The 27,522-nt window shown below is 43.7% G+C and overlaps 1 protein-coding gene across 2 annotated transcripts in view; it reads right to left on the reverse strand.

Moving 5' to 3' along the window:
- Positions 1–27,522, reverse strand: part of SLC23A2 (solute carrier family 23 member 2) — a 104,940-nt gene that overhangs the window by 22,329 nt on the left and 55,089 nt on the right. The window contains exons 4-9 of one of the 2 annotated variants that reach the window (XM_081148712.1): positions 27,384–27,482; positions 22,989–23,105; positions 20,724–20,881; positions 6,984–7,072; positions 5,933–6,003; positions 4,849–5,030 (exon numbers count right to left, since the gene is read on the reverse strand). In XM_081148712.1, coding sequence (XP_081004838.1) covers positions 4,849–5,030; positions 5,933–6,003; positions 6,984–7,072; positions 20,724–20,881; positions 22,989–23,105; positions 27,384–27,482 — 716 coding nt within the window. The remainder of the gene's footprint in view (positions 1–4,848; positions 5,031–5,932; positions 6,004–6,983; positions 7,073–20,723; positions 20,882–22,988; positions 23,106–27,383; positions 27,483–27,522) is intronic. The other variant, XR_013999622.1, reaches the window with a different exon arrangement.

Genomic DNA, 27,522 nt, shown 5'->3' on the forward strand with positions numbered 1-27,522 from the left:
GCCCGACACATCCTCATCAGTCCAGTGCCCGAGCGTGGCAGGTGTGGGATGGATTCCCATCACTGAAACAATAAAGGCTCACAATGATGTGTTTCATCACCCATCGGGACTCGCTCTTTCACTTATAATCTGAGGTAGAGTTGGCAGAACAGTGGGAACAAAGCTGCTTAATTGTTCCCGGGCACAGTTCCAATCGTTGGAATTATCAGCTCCATTGACAGCTAGTCAAGTGCAGTTTCACTGTAACAGTCCTAATGAAGTGTGGACTGCAGCCGACTGGAGCACAGGCCTGTGCTGCTCCACTGTCTCCCTGCCTACACTGGTGCCTCCCTGGCCCAGTGATGGGGGTCTCTGCCCTAACACAGGTCACCAGGCCAGTACAAGTTTAAGGCTAAAAACATGCATAGTGCTCAAGTTATTCCAGTTTCTCTGGGGTGGTGAAGTTTAACAACAACAAAAACAGTATAGCAATGACACTAAAACTGGTTTATTTTAAACTCAGATCAATATGAAATTTTCAAGTTTTAAAAAATGCTACTGATTTATTTCACAGTGAACACTCTGAGATCCAAAAAGGTCCCACATCTGCTATTATTATCACTACTGCAGGTGACAACCCACCCGACAATTACACCTGCACTGTGGTGTTCACTCTTCAAAGCACATTTTAAAAAGGGTGAGGAACATACAGAATTCAGGGAAGGACACCCAGATCTCAGCCCAAACCTGGCAGCGCAAAGTGAGTGGACTGGCAGGTGTGTGCTCGCTCCATTTTCTTCCCACCCTAAAACCCAGCTGCTTCTAACTTATGTTCATCCTCAAATACACCCATGGGGCAGGTGGGGCAGGCGGTCCCTCAGCAGAGGCAGGAGGTGCGGGATGTGCCCATGTTCACACACCTTGGCTGAGCAGAAAAGAGACAAGGATCTGAGCCCCAGGTCCTCAGGCCAGGGTTCTGTCCACAACAGCCAGCTCTTTGCACTTCACTTTTACACTCAGTTTGCTTGCTGACTTTTCTTTTACCTTATAAATATCATTCAAGAAATGCACACTAAAATGCAGGGAAATTATACAAGGCAGATAAGCAAAAAGGAAGACAAAATCTTTAAGATCATGCCACCACTGATGACAACCACGTAGCATTCTGTTCTATTAACTGTGAATGGCTTCCATTTCCAGGGTATTTATGGGTAATCCTGGGGTTAGAGAAGGAGATAGGGCTGCCTGTAGTCATCCTCACCCTCGAAGCACAAACAGGTCATCATCTGACCCAAAGTGGAATCACCCTTTACACGCCGCTTCCCAACCAGTTTGTAGCCCTATTAATGCCATGACCTCGACAGAGATCTGCACCAGCACCTTAGTGGCTGCTCAGCATCCCATCTCACAGATGCAGCACATCTCGTATAACAGTTGCCATACAATGTGACAATGGGAGCAATAGAAACTGTGACGGATTGCCTGTCCCTGGCACCTGCCTGAGTACCTCCTAATGACAAGTTCCTAGGGCTAGAATGGATCTTCCCAATAGTAAATAACTTATTTAAAAGCTTCTGATACAAACTGCTGAACATGTACAGAAAGGTTGGGAGGATATAGAGTGCCACCCAGGGACCAAGAACATGCATTTGCTACTCTTTGCAACACAGGGTCTTATCATACTTTAAAATCTCTACCAATTTCATCAATTTAAAAAAACTTATCAGCATTCATTTTAACATTCATTCTTTATATATGAATTATTTAGTTCAGCATTGTTTGCAACAGCAAATACGTTACATAACATTCATGAGTATCAACTGGGGAATGGGTTAATAAATTATAGGCTCTTTCATACTATTTAACACTGTGCAGTTCTACAAAGAATGAAATAGATCTAAACAGTCTTAGAAAGGTGGGTCCAACAAAAAATGTTGGGGTGAAAATCAAATTATAAAATAATATAATGGCAAACTGTGTAAGTCCATATGCTTGTGTTTATGCATAAACAACAAAAATATGAAAGGATAAATATTAACTTTTTACTAGTTAATCATGAGCAAATTTTTTGAGGATGGGAATTACCTTGCCTTAGGTTTCCTTGTTTAATTACTGTTAAATTTCAAATGGCTAGAATTTAAATGTTTGGGGGGACACAGATGAGACTTCTCTTGAGTATTTGGTGATGGTACAGGAGGGCTTGTTACACTATTCTCCACTTTTTAATAGGTTTAAAATTATCCCTAACAAAAGTAAACAAAAAGTTTTCTCAAGAAAAAAACAGTTGCCATCAAGGACCTACGCATGGAGTTAGAAATGTCACGATATTTATCCTCCCCTATGAAATGTGTGTCTAAATGCTACTTCTATTGCAGTGACTAAGGGATCCACATTGTACAACCTACTGCCCCCACTGCCTACGGAATCCCTGTGAATAGGCACTTTGATAAGAGCGTAGGGAGGGCAACCCTTTTAAAACACTAATGAGCTATTTGTATTTCCTCTTATTGTTAAATGGCTGCTCATACATCTTTCATCCATTGCTCCACTGGGGCTCTAATTAGTGAAATACTATGAATTGGAGACATTAGCCTTTCTTGTATAATTTGTTGTAAATCTTTTCCCAGATTCATTTATAATTCAATTTCAATGGTGGTTTGATATGAGTTTTAAATGAATCAGAAGTAAAACCCATCAATCGTTCTCTTTTCAATATCTGCTTAAAGATCTTCCCTATCTTTCCTGATTAAATGTTTATGTAGGTGTTCTCCTAGTACTTTTATAGTTTTATTTTCTCTACTTAAGTCTTAATTTAGCTGGAATATGATTTGATATAAACTAAGAATCTAATTTTCTTCCAAATAATTATCTAATTTTTCTATACAATTCTTCCATTTCCCACTGGTTTAAAATATGACTGTATCATATACTATATGTGAATTTTTTCTTGGTTCTATTTCTATGCCCCCCATTCTGCTCTACCAGCATTACAGGTGTTTGCTGACGCCATGGACCAGATGATCTAGGGGGAAAGCACTTGGAGAGGAGGCGGCCCAGGACCAAGTCTGAGGAGCCCCAACGGTTAGGAGGAGTCAATTTTGGTTATGGATGCTTCTCTGGAAAACCACCCATTTCACTTTAATAGGGGCAGGAAGCATAGACTGAACTCATCCCCCGGATCTGCGGTCTTACCCCTTTATCTGTGTGCACATGGCCTTCTCATTCGATTAGTCTTGCCAGGGGGTCGGTCTCTATACTCTCCAGAGAGCACCTTTTAGATTTATCACTTCTATTTCCCTCATATTCCTTGTATCCTATTAATTCTTTCCCCCTGCCTCCACTGGCTCGTTTTTTTATCCTATTTTTCTAGTTTCTAGAGATAGCTCTTCATGTACTTGCCCTTTAAGGTTATGCATTTTCTCAAGAACAACTCTGACTACTCTGCCAAGTGTGATCAGTGCTGTTCCCATTGGCATTTTCTAAATTATAAGCAATTCTGGAGTTTCAATAAATAAGTTATAAATAACTGACTAGAAGTTATTGAAAACTCTCGTTTTCTGTTTTTTGGATTCTGAGCCAGTTGGGGGTTTTGTTCACCCTTCTGTTACTGATTTCTAAATTAACTGTATGATGGTAAATACAATTTCTCCTTTTGGGAACTTACTGTACTTCACTGGATGAACACTCTTACATGCCTTCTACACACCACACCTGGTGTGTGTATTGCCCAACCTTCAGCCAAATTAGAAAATTAAGAACAATCCTGGATATTTTCACATAACTTAATTTTGTAATAATATATGGGTTATGATTATGCCAGGATCCACTTCATTGGTACATCATGTTCAACACAAAGAGGCAGGATTAAGTTCTCCTCAGGCTATTTGGGTTTTGAAAACCATCCCAGCCACTTATGAGCTGTGTGGTCCTGGGCAGCTAACTTTGCATCTTTGTGCCTCGGCTTCATTAGTGGGGACAACACTGATACCTACCTTGATTTATAATATGTGCAAGTGTTATGTATGGCACTGATGCATAGGCTCAATAAGTGCTGCCTGTTATAAAATAATTACAGAATATTTCACAAAGCAACACAAAAACAATTGGAAATCCTCTTGTGTTATTAATTTTGTTAGAAATTTTACTGGTTGGTAAAATTCCAGTCTAGGAATCATTTCCCTATTATATGATCAACTCTTATATATGCTCTACAGACACACAAGAGAAAGTGAGTTCTATTTGAGGTATAATTTGGTAGTTCTAATTAATAATCAATCTTACACTATTATCAAAGTCTTGGATGTCTTTACTGACATTATTTAAAGGGGTAAGTGACATCTTTAATGGGCTTGAAGCTCTGTGCAAAAGCACCGGCAATTAACTAGCAGGACTCTGGCCTCCCCACTGGTGTGCAGACCTCTGCTTGGCCTGGGAGCCATGTCTCCTTCAATGCCAACAGACCTTCCTGCTCCATCTGTCTCCTGCTACTCTGGACATATTTTTGAGTCTCATCTAAAGGATTCAGCTTCTGGGTATTTCAATTCATTCACAGGAGACTTGGCATGACTTCAAAAGTCAAGAGCTAATGGGACCATCCAAAGTTTGAAGTCTTACAACCCTTCCTCTACACATCACTGCCAACTCTGTCTTTGGTGTACCTTGACACAAGGCACTTCCCAACCCAACTCTAAACACCCATCAGTAATTCCCTGGCACAAAGTGAATGAAGTTTAAACTGTCAGAATATTCTGACTTAAAACAAAACAGAACCTATGTCCTAAAGTCAGAATGTTCCAAGAGGCTGACCCTTGGTGGTAGGAAGAGCGGAGATTTTTACCGGGGACCACTGAGTGATCTCAGAACACTTACAGCATGGCGATGCCCCAGTGCTTCCCCGCTCTCTCTCCTGCCGCCTGGAAACCAGAGAGGCCAATGAGGGCCACCGTGGGAGTAATGGTCAGGGGCCCGATGTATTTCAGCAGAGCACCGGGCAGGCCTAGGAAGCCAATGACCACTTCTATCAGTGAGGACATGATGATGGCCCCCTGGATCTGAAATAAGAGAGGGCACAGATAAAAGAGTAAGCTGCTTATACATCACATACTCCAATGTCACAACCACAAGCAATAATTCTGCGCGGCATCATTATTATATAACTGGCATAACATGGCTGGAAAATTCCTGGGTATGACTAAGGCCTAGCAAACGCAAGTATGACCTGATGTAAGAATAGTATTATAGGAACAGGCACCTGATGAAAAGAGGAACTGCCTTTTCCACTGACAAATGTGACAGATGTAATTTATAATTCCCAAGGAATATTGCAGTATAAAGCTTCTTGACTTTAAAGAGGTAAGTCCCTGCAGGACACTTAAAAGTCAGTGTTATTGACAAAAGTTCTAAAGGAATGTTTCTATTGTACAGAATGGTTGGGCTGATTCTGAACTAATGGTGAATGATCTTATGGGTTTTAAAAGATCTGGATAAACTGTCAGCCATTCTTCATGTCTAAGGATTCCCACGACCTGTTCTGTTCAAGTGCACTGTATAGACAATTATCTTTAATTATTTCCACAAATATAGGCAAACACTGAGGCTGGAACGAATAGTTCTGCTGCCTGCTGACAAGCTTCTGTAGCACCTTCCAAAGGAGCCACATCCCTCGGCTGGTTCTGCTGGGGGTGCAAGTGGGCAGGTTTGTGGGTGCACCAGAGGAGAGGAGGAGGGAAATGAAGGGTGATAAACAATATCATCTGGTTGCACAAAGCATTTCTGCATGCTTTATTTTACGGTGATGTCATCTAAATTTAATGGCATATTTAAGGACAGAAATAACCATGTCAGTAGCTGAAAAGGGGGTTGTAGTGCAAGCAACTGTAATTTCTTGGGCTCAACCAACACTGAAGCTGAGGAGAAACACAAAGCAGCCATAAGCAAACAACGCCCCTCTTACCTCGCGGATGCGGGGATACCAGATGTGCTCTGTGTGTAGCAGTTCTGTTGTTCCGTTGGCAATTGAAACATCTTAAAAACAAAAACAAAGACAAAATTTTTCTTGGAGCGACACTGATGTTTCACAGGACATTCATTTCACTCTTTTTAAGAATTTCTTCCCTGTTTTTAAGTACATGTGTATAAATACCCATCCCTAAAATTCAATAGTACGGCTTACCATACTGAAAAGTGGATTCCCCAGCACTAACTTAACCAAATTTAATCACTGACTGAGAGCTCCCAGCCTGTCAGAAGCTGACTGCACATGGCTAGTGCCAGCCTCACACGAAGACCAGCCCTTGCAGCAGCTAACTGAAATGCCCAATAGCAAGGTTGCCTAAGGTTTTAAAAACCTAGATAAAACAGAGGGCTTTCTCCAGTTCCCAAATCAAATCAGTGGTCACAAAGTAACTCCTAGGAGCAAGGAAGGAAATGAAAGCTGGAAAACTTTGCTCCTAGAACCTAAAAATGGAACAGTATTTTGAGAGTACCACAGGTCTGGTTTTCTCAAATCCCCTATCTTATCTTTTCCTGACTTTATCGGGTTACTTAAGGATCTTTGCAATCACTAAGGGGAGCAGGGGGATGAAAGTCATTTGCAGAAAACCAAAGCAGCCAGATCCTTAAAAGCAGAGATGTTTCAGAGAAGGGATACTGATGCAGCAAAGACAGTGATTACTGGTGGTTCATAAAATCCACTGAAAGAAAGAGGCAGAAAAATAGCACAAATACGTTTCTCTTCATTCCCAAACTTATCGATTTCATTAGCATAGAGAAGTGAGGTCCCTTCTGGTCCTCACTTGCTCTGGGGTTAGGGATGAATGAGTGGATAGAGAGAGAGACAGAAACACGATCCATAGATTGGAGCATTCTAAGCTGTTTGTTGGTTTGTGTGTTCTGTGCCTGATTCCAGAAAGGATTTAATGCTGCCAAGGGCAGCATGTCCAGGCCTCCCTTTATCACCTGCATTAAAGGACCCCAATGACATATGTGGAAATAACTGCAATTACCTGTGGTGTTACATTTCCATTTATCTAAAGACAGGATGGCTCGAGCAGGGGCCAGAAATGCAAAAGCACTGGCCTGAAACAGGGGTAACCTAAAAGAAACGAGACCAAAACCATGATCACGGCATCAGGAACTACCGAGGTAGTTCACTATTTGACAGCTTAACAGTCTTTTCCATACACAAACAGCACATGAGTAAATGCAGGCACACCTGGAAGAAAGAACCCCGGTCTGCAAAGATCGCCTCTGCCATGCAGCCAGGGCCACTGGCTTCTCCTTCGCTGCCCTTCCCCCAGACAGCCTCAAGATGGGCCCTGGGGAGCCCTGTACCCCAACATGGGCCTGCCATTGCCACCTATCCCCTTGGGGGTGGGGATGTTGCACATTTGGGTGTCTCCCTTTCCTGCTGAGCTTGTGAGGTCCTCATTAAACATGAGTACATGTCTTCTGTTTCACCACTCTCTTCCTCCCCTTCAAGTTCTTATCGGACATCATAGAAAAAAAAATTATCTTCCTCTGCTGTTCCACTTTATAAGTCAAATCTGCCCTAAATCATAAAGGATAAACATTAAAATCATGTTGGTGATTTAGATCTACTGAGGAAAAGCAAAGCTGTTACAAATCAACAGTAGGTATAATATTCTGCTCAATCATAAAGACTCAAATATTCTAAACCTTATTTTTAAAGGACCCAGAAAACTTGCAGACTCTCTGTAAAATCTCCTGCCCACATCCTAAATGCAGAGATACTCAGATGTCATCATTCAGTTATATTTTAGATTCTTCACATTAACTTTACGAACACTTGAGCTACTCAAATTCAAAAGATGTTGCCATGTTTTACTGGAAATCTATAGTATTTCAGCTACAGTTTGACTAAGGTGGCTTTACGGGCTAACATGAAGCCTTGATCACTACTTTTAACATACTTTCAGGATAAAATACACAACTGGCTCCTGTTCGCAGAGCAGGGAACTCCAACATGCCCAGATCCTTTTTAAATACCTCGAAGCAGCCTTGTATGAGTGTCCTGGCCAGCGGGACGGGAACCCAGCATGCCCTCCCTGAGCCGACAGCATGTCCTGCCCTGACTGAAACAGGAACTGGACTGAGAAACAGAGTGGCTCTGGCTGGAGGACAAGCAGTTGCTTTACAAGGGCAGAGTCGGCACACACCATTCTGAGCCAGATAAGGGTCAAGATTCTCTAGTTTTCCTGGCAGTTTCAATCATGCAATGAAGTCAACTGGGATCAGGCAGGCTGATGGCTTTAAGACACAGTGGCAGGCTGCACCGCACGGTATAGACCAGATGCGCTGCTGGCAGCCAGTCACATGGGCATGCCCTCCACCAACCATCTGTTTGTAATTACCTGTCCAGAGAGGCCCAGAGTATAGTACCATCAAAAGTGGAAGTGGCCCTGGTGGGTGTGGCTAGGTTGGGCATCGTACCATGCACTGAAAGGCTGCGGGTTCGATTCCCAGTCAGGGCACATGCCTGGGTTGTGGGCTCGATCCCCAGTGAGGGTCATGCAGGAGGCAGCTGGTGAATGTTTCTCTCTCAAGTCAATGTTTTTCTCTCTTCCTCTCTCCCTCTCTCTCCCTTCTCTCTAAATAAAAATCAATAAAACATCTTAAAAAAAAAGTGAAAGTGAAGGTCACCTGATGTGGGAACATAGTATATCAAAGGGGAAAACACTGTTTGATTTAGACAAATTCCTTAAGCACAATTTTTCAGAAATGTAAAGAAAGGATAAGGGAGGTCAGCATCTAGTTGGAAATGGATGCAATCTCAAATGGTCCTAACAGCATGTGTTTTGCTGTGGTTTCAGATTTCAAGCAATGAATCCTAGGACAATGTAATGTGGGTTGCACTTAGAAAGCTCATCCTTAGGAACACTGCAATCGACACTGCTTGGGTGACAATAGTAATGTGGGACAGTTAAGACTAGGTGTGGGTTCCACTCCTAGGGACATGAACTATACCTCAGTCTGCACTTGACCACTGATTGGGTACCTTTCAGGGGAAGCATCTTATGGTTTCACCCCAACCAGAGGCCCTGAGAACTCACCCACTTTCAAACAACCAGGATGCTGGATCCCTTTGAAAGTGGGTAATAGAAAATTTCCACCTGTGCCGCCCCAGACAAAGCCTCCTGAGGTGATGTGGAAAAGGCTGCACACGCCGGCTTATGTACAGAAAGGACGTGCTTCCTGTTCTGCCACACACACTGCCTGGCACCAACAGGACTGTCTCAAAGACAAGTGGCCGCTTTACAGGAAGCAGCATTCGGTACCCCAGCAGTGGCCTCCATAACTGGCAGCATAACTCAGTGGCTTGACTGAATTAGTCTTAGGGAAAGTTGCAATAGGGGCATGGGACTCCATTAAACAAGAGCTTCCCTAAATCACAAGCAATAAAGCCAATTTTCCAACAGAAAGACTGAACATGCTCAAGCACTTGCTGGTTTCATCTGCAGCGTAATGCCGGTCAACCCTAGGGGCTCTCCTCTCTGCACCTCACTCACACAAGCATCCAAAACTCCCCAGGTAGCCAAGACTGCCTGCTCTTTTATTTTGCACTGATGACTGGAAAGGAAACAAATTAAACCATGCCCTTCTTTACACCCAGGGCTGGCAAATGGGCCCAAGAGCCAAATCTGGCAAATTACCTGTTTTTATGAGTCAAGTTTTACTGGGACACAGCCACCCTCATCTATTTCCGAGGTGTTGACAGCTGCTTTAGAGCTTCAATGAGAGAGTCAGGCAGTCACAACAGAGATCATAAGGGCCTAAAATATTTACTGCTTGTCTCTTTACAGAAAAAACTGGCCTACTCTGTCTACAGGAAAGTATATCTTAAATATGTGAAGTGGTGGATTTTTGCAGACGAAAGTTTTAAAGTTAACAGTGTCACTAGATGTTAGGAGGAAAAATTCTGAGCAGACAGGCACCTTTGTCTGTCGTGATACATCCCCATAGCGGGCTCTAGCCCCAGGACAGCAAAGGAACCTAGCCAGCCACAGACAATCCTTACTTTGTTCAAAACCCTGCTGGAGGTCCCCCATTTCCTCCTCAGTACCCAGGTGACCCCAGCATGTCCCCTGGCCTCGCCTCTCACCAGCCCCTTCACACACCTGCACTCCAGGCAAACTGGCCCAGGTTCTTGCCTCTGAGCTTTTGCTCACCCCTTCTCTTTGTTATAACTCATTTGTAATGTTCCATTTCTACTCATCATTCAAGGCACAGGTTCCAGGATCTCCTTCTTGGGATTTGTGATGTCCTTGGGACTCTCAGGCCAGGATTTCTACAAGTCACCCCCCACCCCCAAGTCACCATGAAGCTGCTTCCTGATTCCCTGGGGATCACTGGTTAAAAATGGATATTTCTGATCTTACCATTTGCAACAACACAGATGCACCTAGAGGGTATTATGCTAAGTGAAAGAAGTCGGACAAAGACAAATACCATATGAGTTCACTTATATGTGGAATCTAAAATACAAAACAAACAAAACAGAAACAAGCTCATAGAGCTAACTGTTGGCTGACAGATGGAAGGGGGTTGGGGGAATGGGGGAAAAAGGTGAAGGGATTAACAAGTACACATTGGTAGTTACAAAATAGTGAAGGGGATGTAAAGTGCAGCACAGGGAACAGATTCAATAATATTTTAATAACTACGTGTGGTGCTAGGTGGATACTAGACTTATTGGGACATCATAAGTTATATAAATGTCGTCACTATGCTGTATACACAAAACTAATATAATACTGTCAACTGCAATTTTTAAATTTTTAAAATGGAGATTTCTGAATTCCACTTAGTCCCAGTTAACAGGAATCACAGGAGGGTCCTCACATCTGGATTTTCAACAATGACTTCTGGGTGAGGCTGAGGCACTGAAAGAGAGACAACCCCTATGTCAAATGAATGGATTTATTCTGGTCACTTGAGAACCATTTCTTGGGTGTCTGCTTAACACAGGCATAATTATAAGCAGGCACAATGATAGAAAACACTACCCTTGGCCCCTTAAGGAGAGGAGTTTCTGTAGTGTGGAGGAGATACTAATTGTGGCCACACGTGAAGGGCAGTGATGTGGTGAGGCATGGTGTGTGGGAGTCTGTGGAAGAATCACTGAGGCATAAGGACAAGAAGGAGGTCATCACACGTGCAGGGGGTTATGAGCAGTCCAGGCAGAGAGGGGCAGGTGCAAAACAAAAGGCACACACAGACCCTGAATCCTGGAGAACTGCAGAGGCCTTACTATGGGTGGGAGCGCAGGGATTGGTGTGGTGATGGTCAGAGGGGACCAGGTGGCAAAAGCCCTGCTTTCCTCTTGTGGGCCAGGGAGAAACTACTGAAGGCCCCTGCTCTGAAAGGTCCACTTTGGGAGAACTGGGAAAGCTAATCTTTCACCCCAAAGCTGCTCTCAGAAGGCATTCCAACAGGCTGTGGCTGGCACTATTTGTGATCTTTGTTTTGCAGACTCATCCTATGATGTCGTCTCAGATGACCTGCCAGCCCCCAGCCCAGGACAGGTCTCTACATGCACCTTGGCCTCTATCCGCTCCCTTCACAACACTAAAGCAATCTGCTTTGACAAGCTCCCTGTGTGCTACTGCCCAGCTCCCTGTGGGCTGGAATCACAGGAACTGGGACTGTTTCAGCCATCGCTATATCCCCAGCACCAACTATCGCTTAATAAATAATAAATTGAAGGTGTTATTTACAAATATTATTGTTTGAAAGGAATTTTATTAGACTAAAAACAAGAGGCTAAATCTTTCTGCATGTTGATTTTAACTGCAAATTTGGGAGAGAACTTTTAGATTAAAAGCACTAAGCAGAGAGAGTGTAAAATGAGCATAAATTTTCAAGAGAAGAGCAGGTAACTACCCCAGTCCTCTGAAGACTGCAATTGTAAAACAATCTCTAAGAAACATAAAGAGGTTTGGCTCTGAGGAGCTGTAGTTTCATTTGTTAATCTGCCATCAGGAGTGTGTCCTAAGTGCCTTTAAAGGAAAGCAAAACACAACTTGTCAAAGAACACTCTTCTCTTGATTGACAACATTTTCCTATCATTTACTGTAAGTATATACCAATCTGTCAGCAGAACTGTTGGAAAGTAGCTTGCAGACATGGTGCACTTCACCCAAATCCTTTAGCTGGCATCCCCTAAGAATAGGTGTGTTCTCCTACATCACTGCCTCCCTCCCATCACCCCACAAAAATGTGAAACTAATTTAATAATGAAATCTAATATCCAGACCATTAATTTTTCTGATTGTTTATAGAAATACTTATATCTGCCCCACTCCCTCAATCTAATCAGAGTCCCTATATTGTGTTTGGTGTCAAGTGTCATGTTTAGAGCCAGGCTAAGCAATTTTGGCAAGGAGGCTGCTGGAGTGCTGTGCACGCCTCATAGCCTCACGTCAGGAGGCCTGTCACATCAGGTTGTTCCCACTAAGTGGAATGCTTGGTTAGGGTAGTCACTGCTGGAACTCTCCATTTTAAAAGTACGTTTTCCATTTTGCAATTAATAATCTGCAGAGTCATTCTTAGTCTGTGAAATTATTATATCCCCACTAGTTTATTAACATTCTTACACAGTGGGCCTAAAAATTATGAGTTTCCAATTTTATCATTTCATACATATTTATTAGTGTCCTTTTGAAAAAACAGCTTTTCTTTTTGTCCAATTTTATCTCCTTTTTTTTTTTTTTTATCACTGTAGATAAATGGATTCCTTTTTTATATTCAGTTCTATAACTCACTTCCATGACTATTCTTTTCCATAATTAAATTGTCCTGAACCTGCCCAAAGCAGCCTATTCAAGCAAGTTCCCATTCTTTTTGACATAACACCCCCCCATACTCCTCACTTTTTGAGCAGTTCCTTGCTTTCGGGCAAGGATGTTCCAGGTTCAACTTGTACTTTTCTCAGCCCTGGCGTCAAGCACCTCTCCAAGGAGCCCAGGTTAATTTTAGTGGAAAATGCTATTTAGAAACCAAGATCTGAGCACTAGATGGCTCACTGTTATTAGGTATCATTTAGTGAACAGAGATACATATTTTTTAAATCATGGAGTAAAAATAATACCTCCACTTCAATACAATTGAAAGATTACCTTCTTTTCATATATATCTCTCCTTCTACAATGAGCATCCTAATTTCCAACACGATCAATGTACTTATTCATTTGTTCTATCCTATAACATCATATAGCACAGTTCCAGAACTATACCAACATCACTAGTAACAAGACTACTAAGTACAAAATTTCCCCTTTTTTGTCCTTAGAAAATATCCCATTCAGGGTGTGCAAAGTACTGTTCTAAAGTCTGTGAGTTAAGTCTTTTCTCCTGTGTGGTTAGCAATATGACATATAGTTAAGTTCACTTGTTTCTGTTCAATTCAATTTCAGAGTTTGCTTTTCTTCATCCTTCTAGATTTCTTGTTTTGAATATGTTGAACATTTATACAGTTTAAAAATCAAACCACATAAAGAGATATACCAGGAAACACTCTCTCCCATCCCTAGCCCCTCCAAACCATTCTTAGGATAATTAAGCATTTTTGTCTATTCCTCACTTATCATTGCTATTTCTTCTTTCTTACCAAATATATAAATACAAACACATTTTTGCAACTTGCTTTTTCAACATACCCTGAAACAGTTCGGAGATATTTTCTCATTTTTCTTAGGGCTGCACAGGACTCCACTGTGTGCTATACCATAGCAGCCGGTCTCTTACAGATGAATATTTAGGCTGTTAAATATTTTGCCATTACAAATTACACAGCAATAAATAACTTTTTGTATATTTTGCATATGTGGGCATGTATTTTCAGAGTAAATTTCTAGAAGTGGGGTTATTAGATCAAATGGTAAATGCATATGCAGTCTAGAGACTGTAAAATTCCTCTCCATTGGGGCTGAACCATTTTCGCTCCTGACAGCAATGTGTAAGAAAGTCTACTGCCCCACAGCCTTGGCAAAAGAGCAGCTTGTCATGGTTTTTATTTTTTGCCTATCTGACAAAGGTGAGAAATGGTGTCTTACGTTAGCTTTCACCTGTGTTTCTCTTATCAGTCAATTTGGTGAGGATCCTGTCATAGGGTGAAGAAGGGCCACTGTGTAATGGTTTTTGTGAACTGTCCATGTCTTTTTGCTCTTCTTTCTATATGACTTTTGGTATTTTTAAACACTGATTTTTAAAAGTTCTTTCTATAATAAAGATATTAGACCTTATCTGTGATATGATACAAATACTTTCTCCAGTTTATCATTTTTGTTTATGGTGTATTTTACAATGCAAAATTTTAAGAAATGTTTTTATATATAATGGCATAAAATTTACCATCCTTTTATTGTTCCTGGAGTTTGAATCCTAGTTTAAAAGTTTAAAACCATGTCCTGGCCGGTGTGTCTCAGTGGTTAGAGAGTCAGCCTGAGCACCAAAGGGTCTCGGGTTGCAGGTTCGTTCGCGCCCCAATTGGGGCCAATCAATATGTCTCTCTCACATCGATGTGTCTCTCTCTCTGTCTCTCTCTCTCCCCTCATCCCTCCCTTCCACGCTATCTAAAAGCAATGGGAAAATATCCTCAGGTGCGGATTAACAACAACAAAAAGTTTAAAACTTCACTTCTAGATTAAAAAGGGAATTCACTCTGATTTCATTCTAGTACTTACATAGTTTTCATGATTCTTGCATCTGATCTCTAATTCATTTTGAGCTGATTCAAAGAAAACAACTAAAAGCAAGTATAACCATTATCTTCAAGTTCATGTTATTCTGGTTTTACAGGTAAGTACTACATACACTATTCTGGTGAGCACTGTCAATTAGAAAGGCTCCTAAAGAGCCTCGGTGGGAAGGAAGCTGCTGACCAGCGCCTGTCCCCCTGGAGCCACAGCTCACAGCAGTGGGCTCTGTTCAGATGGTGCATGGGAACTCTGGAGGGCTAGCTGGGTATGATTCTGATAACCTCCTTTTCAAACATGATAGTATCACCTAGTTCAGGTCAAGGACTGGCAGGCTAAAATACTTTTATTACTTAAAGATCTAATCAGTCACAGAGAGGCATGAGAGAATTCCTTGGGGTGTGGCAATGTTCTGCTGGTTGTGGTTTATGACTGTACATGTGAGTAAAACCTCATATAACTGTACATGTAAAAAAAGGTTAAATGTTACTGTATGTCAATTACCCCTCAATAGATATGATTTAAATGATGTCTATAAAGTAAGTGTCTTTCTGGGGATGGGAATGGGAGGAAGATGACAACACAGTCCTTAAATGCTAGAGTTATGCTAAATAGTTAACAAAAAACCGCGGTATTTTAAGAAGACATGAGCTTCTCCCTGATACTTGCTGAGAAGCTCTGTCCTCTAGGCCTATGTAGTGCTGCTCTATCCCTGCACAGCTTTTGCCATGACAGTCACCTGGCTGAAAGGAAGGCTAAGGGGGGAGGGGGCAGTGGGCCATGAGGGGAAGGAGCCACTCAGAGCATGTGGGAATGTGCAGGGCGACAGTGGGATGTGACAGTCAAGGGGGGAAAAAAAGGCTGTGGGGAACTAAATATACTCACCCCACATACACTCAGGGGACCCAGTCAGTCTCCCAGTCCCCAGGACCATTAGAAATATTAACAGAGAAAGAGTGTGTTAGGAAAAGCGGGAAGACCACCCGAGAAAGCTTGAGTTGAAGGAGCAAAGCCGATGGCGTGTGGCCATGGAGCTCACCCAACTGCCCTGTACGCTCATCAAAGACATGCTGCTACCAAGGGTCCAGGTCCCAGCCCACAGCTACCCCTCTGCCCCGCCCGTGCCTCCCTGCTTCCTCCCCTTGCAGAAGGCCCACTAAAATAATGAGTGCCCACAGGCGATGTGGACAGGTGTCCAGGATCAACCAAAAGGAGGCTTTGAGACCAGGCTGCTTGCCCAGGGTCACATGAAAATGGTGGAACAAGAGCGATGCCACCTCTAATGTTAAGTCCCGCCCCCACCTCTGCCACAGCAGGTTAGGGGGGGTGAGGGAAAGCTCCCTCCTCCAAGGTCATTACCTCCAGGTTGACGGGCCTCCATTTCTTTAATATATAGGGTGAGGCAAAAGTAGATTTAAGTTGTTCATATGGAAAATATAGTAATTAATAAATAATATAAGAATAAACTGTTTCATGTACTCACAACTATAAACTTGCTTTTGCCCCACACTGTCCTAGCTAAAAACTTTAGTTAAATGGATATAACAGTAATTTTTTTAATTTGGTGGGGAAAACCCAATGTGAAGTCACCTATGGAGGAATTTTTGCAAAATTTTCACCCTTAATCAACCATGCCTCTAGCCCCATCTCCCATTTGGAACAAATAAGGGGTATTGTGGAACAAATCAAATACTACCACGAGGACACAATCAGACAAATTCAGACCAGAGAACACTTGACAGACAACAGGCCTGAACTCTTTAAAAGGGGGTGATACGGAGGGAAAAGGTGGGGACTGTTTATTATTGAGACCAGAGAGATACAACAAACAAATGCACCATATGAACTTGACTGCACCCTGGTTCAAGGAGGTGGAGGGACTAGCCATAAAAGATATTTTAGGGAAAACTTCGGGAATTAAATATGACTAAATATTAGGTGATATGGCAAAATGACTGTTACACAGGAGACCCTGTGAGTGGTTTACATAGGAGACCCTCATCCCTAGGAGATACTGAGGGTGAACTGGAATGCTGTCTGCAAGTTTACTTTCAAGTAGTTAAAAAAAATGCACATGCACCCCACACAAATTATATATACAGAGAGTGTGGGGGACCCCAGTCTCCCTACCTCAATCTAAGCACTGTACCCCTCGATTCTTCTAAGTTCTATCAACAGTTAAGGGTTCATAGCCCTGGACTTGAGACCTTGAAGTATCCTGGAGTCATCCTTATACTCGGTGAGCACACAACATACACCGGCCCCCAGACTCAAGGAGATGGAAGAGAGGGAGGCTGCCTCCTCAGAGCAGACAACAGCACTGGGTACAAGGACAAGGAGAGGCTCCTCTGGGAGGGGCCACCCCACCTACCGTCTTTATTTTTGCTGGAGAGCTCAGAGTGATGCCTCCAAGAGGTGCCTGAAGCAAAAGGCTGCAGGTGAGCCCCAAACACAGAGCCTGCCACACCTCAGGGAAGGCCAGGGAAGATCAGTGTGGCAGGCAACGGGGCAGGGTGATGAAAGAGCCCTCTTTCACCCCCAGCTCTGCACTGACACGTAGGATGGGGGAGGGGGGATGATGCAGCAAGACTGCTGCAAGCTGGCTCACAGCCCTGCCCTGATCTCTTGGGATTTTAAAGGCTTTGTACTAATTCCTGGAACAAGTGCAAGGGGTGGCTGGGATTGACATCACAAATTAAACAAAACCAGAATGTTGAAACCTCACTCAAGAAAACTCAATGAAGACCTAGTTGAAAGCAAAGTGCAGGAGATCAAGGTCAAAGGGGAGGGGAAGGAGGAAAAGGTGGGAACAGAAGGTAAAAGAAGCACGCATGGCACAGATAGTCCAGTCCCCACAGGCAGAAGCTCTGGGAAGCACTAAAGTCACAGAAGTCACACACCTGGGCTGGGACCCATGCCAGGGGAGATATGCAGTGAAGGAAGGAAGGTCTGCGGCCCACGCTGTACCACACACACTGTGTGACCTCAGCCCAGCCCATGGGAAACACGCATCCTAAGGAGTGATTGTGGCATGGTGACATCTTCCAGCTGCAGTCTGAGCTCAGGCTCAGGTTTGCAGAGGCATACATCTGTGTCCCTTCACCACTTCCCTGTCAATTTTGAGTATTTTTATGGAATGAAACAGATGTCTGGGAACAGGGTGCCCCCTCTTCACCAGGGTGCCCGTGTGAAATGAGGAGGGGATGGCCTGGCCACCGCCCACAGGTTGGGATGCTAACACTTTCTTCCTCTGAGCGAGACCTGCAGTAGTCTTAGCTTCCTCAAAATAAAGGGCCCCAACCTCACAAGCACAGACCATGGTCTTTAGGTCCTAGGCACTGGCTGCATCCAGGACAACAGAGTATCCAGTACTCAGCAGGTGGTCAGCAAATAGGCAAAGAAGTGTACAGAACTCACACACAATACTATAGACCACCCTGAGTCGGGATAGTCTGAAAATCCATCTTAGAAATCATGAGAGCTGAACATGAAAAACTTTTTCTTCTGCTCTAAGCCTAAGTGCTGAACTGCCCCTTCCCCCCACAAAATAACCCCATAAAACAAACAAATGTACAGGCCACCTGCAATCCTATGGCTGGATACTGGGAACAAACCCCACTCCTGGCTACGTCAGCACTTCCCTCCTGCACTGTCCCACCCTAACAATCCCTCCACCCCAACTGCTTTATCTGTTTATTTGATCGTGTTGTAACCAGGAAGTAAATACATAAGTCTGTTAAAATGATCGATCATTCATAGCCTATGATAAGTGTCTATGTTAGTTTAGCATTCAGCAAAACTAAAAGACTTTTTAAATTATTCATGCACCATAACTTCCCGAACATATTTTAGGAAGTTTATAATAATCCATGAAAGCACAATGGATCCATTAAAATAATGGCAAAATGTCATCCACAGGATACCTAAGGAAGAGCCTCCTCTCGTTTTCACACAAGGAAACAGAGCTGGAGAAGTCGCCTGTCCAGGTCTCTCTAACTTCTCAGGCTTGCGTGTTCCACTCCCCCGGTGTGAAGGAGAAGAAACCATCATTTGCCACATTTTGTAAGCTATCGCTTTACACTGGGAACTGTAGGCTCTGGCTGCCCATGGGATTACAGTTTAGCACTAAAATACCCAACAATGTGACCTAACCAGCACTGGCAATGTGGCTGGCTACGCTGACCTTGGCATGCGACCAGGGCACAGTTGTACACAGTGCATATTATACCGCAATAAAGATCCTCATTCCCTCTTCATATCAACCAATAATTCTCAACTACAGGCACTGCCCGAATGTACAGAGAGTTTGTGCTACAAGTTCCTTGGTGAGTCAGTGAGTTGTTTAGGAAAAACACTTCCCTGGAGAACCAGTGCCCTATGTGCAAGGTAAGGCTCCTGAGTCAGCCAACAAAAGCTTTTTAGTCCATTCTGGACTTGAAATATGGAAACATAAACGCTGTATCAAAAGAATGAAAGATGCTTCCAGCCAAACTTACCTACCTACCTGGAGCTAAGGAAACGGATCAAGTCCTCCCTGGAATGCCCAGAACACATCTCCTTCCCTGCAAGTCAATGGCACCCCTGGCCCTACCCTCAGGGGTCCTGTAAGGAGACCCTCCCTTCTGAGGTAAGGGATCTGCTCAGCTTGGTGGCCACAGGCAGTCCTGCAGGGGACTCCAAGAGTTGGCCAGCCCCACAGCCTTCAGTCCACATGGCTTCCTTCCATCAGCAGCTCTGCCAAGGGAGCCGCCATTTCCCTTCCCAGGGCACTGCCTGTGCCGCCAACCAGGATGCCCTAACACTGTTCCCGGATCTCCCCACACTCTCCTACAAGGGCAGTCCCCTCGAGGCCCCTGAGGCTTCTGCCTCATTGGTATACAGTCCATTCCTCCCCAGCTGCCTCTGTACGATCTCCCTCTCCTTCCCCCAGCAGGCAAGGCAGAGCCCTTCCACTGGGCATCTCATGGAGCAGGACAGAACTAGGACTCTTAAGCTTACTCCGTACCTTTCCCCTGAGGACAGCCCGGTCCCTTCAGGCTCCACCGCGTGAGCAGAGCCCCAGAGCAGAGGAAGAGGCTGCAGTGTGAAGAGCGCGGAAGAGGGGACAGGAGAAAACTAAGCAAGCCTGCAGGAGGGAGCAGGAAGAGGGGCGCCCCTCCCTCCTCTGCCAGCTCCTCACCAGTTGAAGCCGGGAGCAGGGATGCAAAGGCGAACAAGTCAGAGCCCTGGCGTCAAGGAGGGGAGCACAATCCAGTGGGAAAAGGCAAAAACAAAAAAGGACACCGTGGAATAAGCCACATTAGAAGAACATACACAAGATGCATGTGTGGGAATTCAGAGAGAACAAAGGAGGCTTCCAGGAGTCAGGGATGCTTCAGCGAGGAGGGACCAGCCAGACCAGAAGGATGAGCAGGGTGGACGGGGTTGCGGGGAGCACACGCACAGCAGGGAGAAACAGCAGGGCAGCTCGGGGAGGAGCTCACCCCAGGGTGAGCGCAGAGAAGGGGACAGCAGGCTTCGGAGGCATGGCTGGAAGGGCGGTGGGACAGAAAGCAAGGGAGAAGCCTAAAAAGTGGGCACATCCTGGTTTTACAGAGGGAGCGGGGCTGCAGCCCGGCAGCTCCAAGGAAGATGCCAATGTTGGAAAGACAGCACGGGGGCAGGTGCACAGAGTGGGGCAAGGAGAGTGGCTCTGGAGGCAAGGAAACCAAGCAGGAACCTAGTAGAACAGTCCAGGTCTGAACTAAAGGAATATGGGTAGGAGGGGTACCGGAGAGAGAGCCTGCCCTGCAACGGGTGGAATGGAAGGAGCTGAGTGAGTCAGACTTTCCAACTTGTACATCTGGGTGGGAGGTGTTGCCATCCACCAAGAGAAGACACATGGTGGGGGCTGGGGGAGGGGGGAAGGCTCACTAGAACAACCCATCCCCCCACCCCAGTCAGTTCTTTTAAGCCATCCTAGGTAGACAGTATTGTTCGATGCCTTCCTTAGAGGGGCTTCAGGATCCCAATTTAGTATCCCAATCTCACCTGCATCCAAACGTTGTCTGCAGCAGAGTTGTGATTCCCACACAGAAGAAAATGGTCCCGATGAGCTGGCTGGTGGCCCACTGGTCGTACCCCACACACATGGCATCGGCCAGCAGAAAGGGCACTGCGATAGTGCCGCTGAAGCAAGTCAGGTAGTGCTGTGGGTGATGGGAGACAGGGAAAAGAGTAAACCTTTCCTCGTTTTCATACTAACTCACCCCTCCAATGTTTTTTAAAAATAGCCCCCATGAAAAACTGGGGTGTTTTTTTTTTTTGAGTACACACATATATCATATACCAAATCATACTTCTTTTTCAGCATGTCTCCTTTCCATTACATTTCCTTGTCTTACTGCTCACTTGTATCATTACGGATTATTCACATGAATCCAGGCCAGCATAAAGGAAGTGCTTAAGATAATCACTGGTGATGCTTTACTTCTACAATTCCTACTGAGGTTGTCTGCTTTTTTCAAATGCTTTTCAGTGTCGCTTGCTAGATTTATAGGTCTTTCTCCTCTGATAGGTTCACATGAATTATTTTGTACTGAACCATCCTTGAAACAAACTCCAGTTAGTTTTGCTGTATCTTTCTTCTGCGAGTTAAGTGTTGGCCAATATTCTATGTAGAATTTTACGTCTATACTCTTGAAATAGTCAACTTTTAAAAAAATTCTCTTAGGTCTGGGGGTTAAAGTTACACAAGCTTCACTGCACAGGACTTTCTATCTTTTTCTATGGTGTGGCACTGTTTGACAACAGTCATACAGGAGCTGTGGGAATGCTCCACAAAGACCCCAGCCCACTGTTCCTTTGGGGGGCCTACCTCAACTCCTAGTAGGATAGGATATTCCCAGAAGCTACTGCTCACTTCCCTTCCTCCCAGAGGCCTGCTTGTTTTCAGTGCCTACTTATATAGTAAACCAATTTTCTTCCCAATAGTTCCCGATCTCTGCTCCTACTTACCAAAATATGTTGCCTGCAGCCCATAAAGCCTAACTTTTATAACTCTAATAGGTATGTTTCATGCAAGAAACAGAACATTACCATCCAGGACCTGTCAGCTGCTCACAAGCTTAAGAACATTGTGCACCATCAAGAAGGGCATGATGCATGCAGGGTTCCCCAATCCCATTTGACCAGGAAAGACTTCTTCTAGAAACATCTATAATATAAACATTTCAAAAGCAAGTCTCCTGAATCTGTTTTGGGATGTTCAACCCAAGGAAAATTATTAACATGAGTACTCAGCTCCTTTGGTCATGACTTCTTTATTAGACACCTTTCAGCCCCAGTTACTAAGTCCTGTGATACCTAAAGGAGGGGGCTGGTGAGGGGGGCCTGGAAACCTGAGCGAAAGCATCAGCTGTTGGAGCGGTTACAGACCCACCTCCAAGTGAATAAACCTGGCTGGGCAATGAGACTGATTTTCTCAGCATCTGAAATATCCCAGATTGAACTGATCATTCAGACTTAAGAAACAATAGAAAGTCAGACCTGAGAACAGAGTCTGGGCTAAAACAACCAAGGCAAAGACAGGCCAAGGGTGGGAGTCCTGGAAAAGAGCTTCCTGTCTCGTCTCCTTCCTCTGAAGCCCCATTACAATTTGAAAGTGGGAAAAGGGTGCTGAGAGATGGGAAAAAGTACCAAAGATATAGGAGCCCTGCAGAAGCTTGTCACCTTGTGTCACTTCCTGCCCTGTCCCCCAGCCCAGCCCCACCCTCCGCCCCTGGCAGCTTCCCTGCTCTGCTCCCACTGGAAGCTGCAGCAAACAAAGTAGCTGCTACTATGGCCACGTGTGCCTTCCTTTAAAAACAGGACTGAAACCTGCCATTTACGTCCTGGCCAACATGACATTTCTCAGTGTCACCCGTGTTTATGAGAGTTGACCATGGCTGTGGGTTGGTTAACTGAGCCAGGAATGAGAGATGAAAACTGGTCCTTCCTCTCGCCTCTTCTACTTTTCCCCTCCCTCTGTTCCTCCTCCTTCCTATAGCTCTATGATTTTCTGTCCTTCCTTCCACGGCACTTCTGTTGCTCATTCCCTGAACGCTTTCCTTCCTTCATTCCCTGTCTAACCTACTCCTCCTGTTCTTTTCCTTTCAGTACCATGAAACTGATGCTGACAATTTCCATTCTTCACTCTTAAAAGAGTAACTTGTAACAAAGTCATCAATAAATAAAAATTAAAATTGAATTTAAAAAACATCCAGATAGAGAACTCGAGCATTTGCTGGTGGTTACATCCTAAACGAGCCATCTTACCTGCAGCCCCAGAAATATGCACAGGTACCAGGGAGGAACGTCTTCTATGGTGTAAATCATGTCCGATCTCTGGGGGTCTAGACTGCCAGTGCTATCCAACGTCTCAGCCAGAGAGCTCTGTGAGCGACAGGAACAAAGGAGAAGTTTAATAAAAACAAGGACTCAAGTCAGCTCAGCTCAGTACAGGCCCATTACTGAAAAGCAGCTTTGTAAAGTGGCTGCCTCTCTCCAGTAAAATTAAGCCTTGGCTACTTTTGACGCAATACTCAAGCACACTGGCTCATTGGGACACCTAGTCTTCAGAGTTTGGGGGTTCAGTATCCGTTGCCACTGACTCATCCCCAAGAGCACCCACTTTGCTCAGAACTTCTCCCCAAGCCTGGGGACCACCTGTGTGGAGATGATGCTCCCAGGATGAGACCACAAAGTAATACCTTGAGACATGAGCAGTCCTTGGGTGGTGCCCAGAATGAAGAAACAATATAAAATGCTAACCACTTTCAGAGAGCACTAATCTGCCATTCCTATCCCACCCCATCCCTGCAAAGGAGAAAGATCTTTGTGCCTAAAAATAAAGTCCTACACCCTTGTACCTAAACACTGCTGCTCAGACACAACACTGAATGAAAAAAGCAAAACTGAAAAGTATGACTTGAATATGACCTTTCTGAGAACTTTTTCTTCCATTCAAACAACAGGTAATGGGAGAGTTCATTGTTGAGGGTTACAATGGATTATGTATGTCTTTTAAACATTCACTGGTAGAGTACATGTGTGAAGAATTTAATATGTAGTAATATGTAGTCAATAAGTAACTCAGCAGGTCTGGAATGTCCAAACCCTGCACATTTCAGGGAAAGGCTTGGCCCTTACCTGGTACCTGGAAGATAATATCTGAGCTCTTGGAACATCCTGCCTCTTAAAAGTATATTTGCTTATCTGAAATCTTGGACTGCCCTAAGCAGTTTATGCTAACAATGTGATCTATGGTGAGGGCCTTAGGCTTCATGGTATCATTTTGACCTCTGAAGGGGCTGGAAATTAAGGTCAGCCATGCAGTCATCTGCCATACCTACATGGCTGATCCCCAATAAAACCCTGGACACCAGGGTTCCAGTGAGCTTCCCTTGTTGGCAGCACTCCTTGAGCACCGTCACACATTGTTTCTGGGAAAATTAGGCAGTGGTCACACAACTCCACTGGAAGAGAACAACTGAAAGCTCATGCTGGTGTCCCCTGGACCATTCCCTATGCGCCTTTTTCCCTTAATTTTAATCGGTATCCTTTCTCTGAAATAAGCTGTAACCATGAGTGTAACAGCTTCTCTGAATTGAGTCCTAGCAAATCACTGAACCTGACTGGGGAACCCCCAACTTGGGAATCTCTAAACTCAGTTGGCTGTTTTGCTGACATGATGCAACTATGGATACTGGACTTGCTATACAAAGGACAATTCAACACCACCACATAATCTGCGGTCTCCAAGTGGGGAGTGTTATTTCTCACAGAATAACAAAGAGAAATTATCTGAAAGTACGATAATACTTAAAATGTCTCTCAGTACAACCTGTTACAATACTGTAAGCAATATTATTCTGATGATTCCAAAATAACTGGTTTTAACTACTATTGATGAACAGGCCTGGCAGGCTAAGATTAAGAAGTGTATGTACAATAATACATACCCACATACACACACACTAGATTTTTCTTAGTAATGAGGGTGGTTCTACAACACAGAAATGTAACTAATATAAATGTCCACAAATAGTATTGAGCCCAGGTCGGGGCGCATTCAGGAGGCAACCAATAGATGTGTCTCTCACACGTCCATGTTCCTCTGTCTCTCTCCCCCTCCCTCCTTTCCACTCTGAAAAGCAATGGAAAAGTATCCTCCGGTGAGGGTTAACAAAAAAAATAATGAAAAGGAGCATAACGAAACCTATTCTACTCAGTTCTATGTAAATTGCATTGAAAATCAGAAGGAAAGAATCAATTTTTTAGAAAAAAATACTTCACCAAAACTGAATTAACAGCAGATGCCCCCAGGCTGCTCTCTCTATGGAGCAAGCCCTAGCCTTTCCCCCACCCCTGCCCCAGGCCGTTTCCCTTGCCTGCCTCTTTCTTCTAAGTTCCAAGGGCCCTTCTTCTATAGCACACTTCTACCTGTGCGACTTTCTAAATAAACTTTCTCTTGAGTCTTGGCTCTGAATTCTTTCTTAAGCAGAACTCAAGAACTAAGGTTACTGAATCAAGGTCTGGCCTGACTCCGCGGTCTAACACCTGGTGCCGTTCTGCTGCCAGCACTTGCATTTCCTTTTCTTCTTACTGCCTCTTACCTTTCTCTCTTTTGCTTGGTATTTATTCCTAGTAGTTTCAATAGAAAATAATACTATGCCATAATTTGAACATGTACCTTGTTTTCGTGTGTACATATATTATCTGTGATCTTGACAATAACTATGCAAAGTAGGTGGCACCATTTCACAGAATTATGAAATATATACTGTTGTTTTGAATTTCAAAACACAATTACCCGTGTAACTAATGAACCCAGAAGTCCTTCAAAAGGAAAAAGTGGAAACTGACCCAGTGAATGCCAGACTCAAGGATGTATCCAACTGCAGTTCTTAGCGGGAAATGGGGCATAAATGGAGCTGTTTTCGCTCCTATGAAAATATGAAAGTTGCAAAGGCATGTCTGAGTATGTTTGCTGCAGTCTTTTTTTAAGAGCAAAAAAGTGTCCATATTGCTGATGTCCAGTAACTAGGGGGTTATTTAAATAAGTGGAACACTCGGCAACAGCTAAAAAGAATGGCTTAGATATTTACATACTGACCTAGGATAATGCTGACAATATATCTGTACCGGTTTTTTCAGTTTGTTTTGTTTTGTTTCTTTAAAACTGCCTCTTTATTTAGATGCTTCTTTCTCAGTATCTCTCTTTTTTAAAATATAGTCCTGTTTTTATTTTTATATGAACATCTTTTTTTTTAATGTTGACATTATTGCAGGTTATCTGTACATTTAAAAAGTTGCAAAATGATATTTAGAATATAATCTATGTTAAAAAAAAAAAGGCAAAAGCAAAGAAAATATCTGTATGATGGAAACACCTAGAAGGAAGAACATCAATCTATTATTAGTGGTTACTGTATCCACTGTCCATAGTACAAAACAGTGGTTCTAGAATATGCCTGATTTTTTAAGTTGTAACTGTCACCATAAAATTAAAAAATCTATGTTTAAAATTTACTTAGAGTGTCGTCCTGATACCCCAAGGTTGCGGGTTCGATCCCCAGCCAGGGCACATACAAGAATTAACCAATGAGTGCATAAATAAGCGGAACAACAAACTGATGTTTCTCTTTCTCTCTCCCCTTTCTTGTCTCTCTAAAATCAATCAATACATCTAAAAAGTCTATCAAATAAAACCCAAATGAAATTGAGAAGTCTTAGGGCTGCAATGCAATCTGAAAATGCCACATTATTAAACTTTTCCCATGTGTTAGGCACAGTGGTAGATACAAAGGAAAAAGAAATCCAGGTATCTGGACCTTCTTTGGGCAGCTCTCTCCTGGTTTCTAAGAAAATGGTCACACAGACTGACCTATCAAAAAGATAGGGTGAGGCAAAAGAAGATTCTCCCACTTTAGTGTGTGATTTCCACTGCTTTAGTCAGAGCTTCATTAAAGGCATTTTCATAGTCTACATAAACTATCTACCGGTTTCTCATTCTCTTAGTCACTGCACATGTAGTACATATGTACCAGACACAATGCTAATAACTTTACATATATTATTTCATTTAATCCACACAGCCACCCTAAGACAAATGCTGATGTGTTTACTTTTATTTTAGAGATGAAACAACTGATGCCCAGAGAGTTTAAGTAATTATCAGGGTCTGAGTCGCATTAGCACCTGTCTAGACCCAAACTCTCAACCACTTCCCTCTGGTACGCTGGCCGAGGCTTTTAAAAATAGAGAGAGAAGGGCCTCTATACGGGATTCAGCCTAACTGCCATTAAGACGATTAAAAATTAGTAACTTCTTTGGATCCCTGGTTGGTGGGGCACACACGAGAGGCAGCCGATCGATGTTTCTCTGTCTCTCTATCCCTCAATCTCTCTCTTAAAAAAAAAAATCAACAAACATATCCTCGGGTGAAGAAGAGAAAAAAAATTAGTAACTTCTCTTCATCACTTCTACTTCCACTATAAAGAAAACACCCGCTCAGGAGTGTAGAGACAAACCCTAAATGAAGGACATTCGTCCTGTATAGAAACTGAGACAGCAGCGGCAGACGGAGGGTGAGGGTGAGGGTGAGGGTGAGGGTGAGGGTGAGGGTAAGGGTGGGGGTGGGGGTGAGGGTGAGGGCGGCTGAAGTGGTACCTTTTCTGCGATGCCGTTCTCTGTTGTGTAGATCGCCATGAGCTCTGTGTCTTCATAGTCCTGCTCGCCGCTGGACGTGGCACCTCCATTTATCACCACCTGAAGAGAAACATTCCGCTCAGAGGCTGTTTCACAGTAC

The sequence above is a fragment of the Miniopterus schreibersii genome (assembly GCF_964146895.1).
Source record: "Miniopterus schreibersii genome assembly, chromosome: 10".
Classification (NCBI taxonomy): domain Eukaryota; kingdom Metazoa; phylum Chordata; class Mammalia; order Chiroptera; family Miniopteridae; genus Miniopterus; species Miniopterus schreibersii.